Genomic DNA, 1,589 nt, shown 5'->3' on the forward strand with positions numbered 1-1,589 from the left:
TTATATTTTTACTCGTAAAGATGAACTCCAACGTAGAAAATTCATATAGTTGTTCGATATACTTTAGTTGGACGCCTGCATCCAAAACACCATAGAACTGATCTGTAATATACACGTGTATTAGATTTATGATGAGATTATTGAAGTAAGAGTGATGCTGTGCATTAATGAATCTTAATATTACTTGCATATTCGTTTTCCTGTTCAAAATTGTCAGTCACGTTTTTTTTTTATAATTATTATTATTCTTTGGTTTTCATTGAAATTGAAATGATTGAAAATCATGTCTCATGCAAATTTGATACCATATTCATATATAATTTTATACATATATTATTTGATTTACATGCAATACAACTGAATTCTTATACCTGTTCTTTATATTAGAGGAAAAATTATATGTGTGACTTTGTATTTTTTTTTTTATAATTTTATTTTCATTTCATAATACCAACAAACTGTGAAATATATATAACAGAGAAATTACAGTGACTTTGTATTTAAAAATATAAAGCATCCAGAGAGGTGCTTTTAAGGTTTATTATTATGTATTGCTATAGAGGGAGCTTAGTCAAGCCCCAATTCCTGGCAGCTGCCCTACAAACCACCTGTTCATTTACATTTAGTCTGATAAATAAATGTTGAACCAAAAAATCGGTGTGTATTTTTTCTTTATAATTAGAAATCATGAGCTTTGCTCTATCTTTGATGATTTTAGAAGTCTTTTCATTCACTTAACGATGCAATTTTTTTTTACACGACCCTGAATTACCCCCCCCCCCCTCAGTATTTGGTTTTAAATGAACAAATGCTTCTGGAAGAGTTAAGAACAAGACTTAGATTGCGAACGAAAAGGAAGATAGACAAGCGCAGGACATATTTTAAACAGACATGATCCTTTGGATCGAAAATTCCTAACCTAGTGATTTTAACATGGAAAGGGTTGTTTTTCCAGAGTTATCTCTCCAGGTTAAATTTGCTCCGGCACGTACAAGTTCTTCAATCGTTCTTCGGTCAGCGTAATTTTCAAATGCCAGCATCAGAATTGACTGTCCGTTTTTATCGTACACATCATTAGCATTTCCACCTCTTTTCAGTACATCCGGAAGAACAGATGGCATTTGTATTGCTGAGAGGCAAGTACAACTGATAGTTCCTAGCAAACCACTTCTACCAACAAATGAAACATCGGCTCCCTGTTGAATGAGATAATCTGCTAATAGCTTCCTATTATTTTCAATTGCATGAAAAAGTAGAGAAACGCCTTGTGGTGGTACCGTTGTTTTATTTATGTCAAATTTTCCACATACCAGTAATTCACTTATAATTTCGATTATATTTGCCTCAGACAATTTGGATAAACCGCCCCAAAATTCACTGTTAAGTAATGTAGTATTCTCAAATTCCTCCAGGGCTAGCAAAAACTTTACAACCTCTATTTGTTCAGCTTTGCATGCAACATGAAACACGTCGTGATCTTTTCCGAGATTAAGACATTCTGTACCTCGTTCCTTTATTATGAAGCGAAGTCCTTCAACAAACCCTTGTTCTGACACCATACGGACGACTACCTTAACATCCACGTTCAT

The 1,589-nt window shown here is 33.5% G+C and overlaps 1 protein-coding gene across 1 annotated transcript; it reads right to left on the reverse strand.

Moving 5' to 3' along the window:
- LOC134272465 (uncharacterized) lies at positions 1–1,589 on the reverse strand. Its single transcript, XM_062754692.1, has 3 exons — positions 920–1,589; positions 63–102; positions 1–25 (listed from the first exon to the last, which is right to left on the reverse strand). Exons 1-3 carry the CDS (start codon positions 1,587–1,589, stop codon positions 1–3), a joined length of 735 nt encoding a protein of 244 aa, XP_062610676.1.

This window comes from Saccostrea cucullata, unplaced genomic scaffold (assembly GCF_032062105.1).
Source record: "Saccostrea cucullata isolate Sc308-1 unplaced genomic scaffold, CSIRO_AGI_Scuc_v1 ctg6568, whole genome shotgun sequence".
Lineage (NCBI taxonomy): Eukaryota > Metazoa > Mollusca > Bivalvia > Ostreida > Ostreidae > Saccostrea > Saccostrea cuccullata.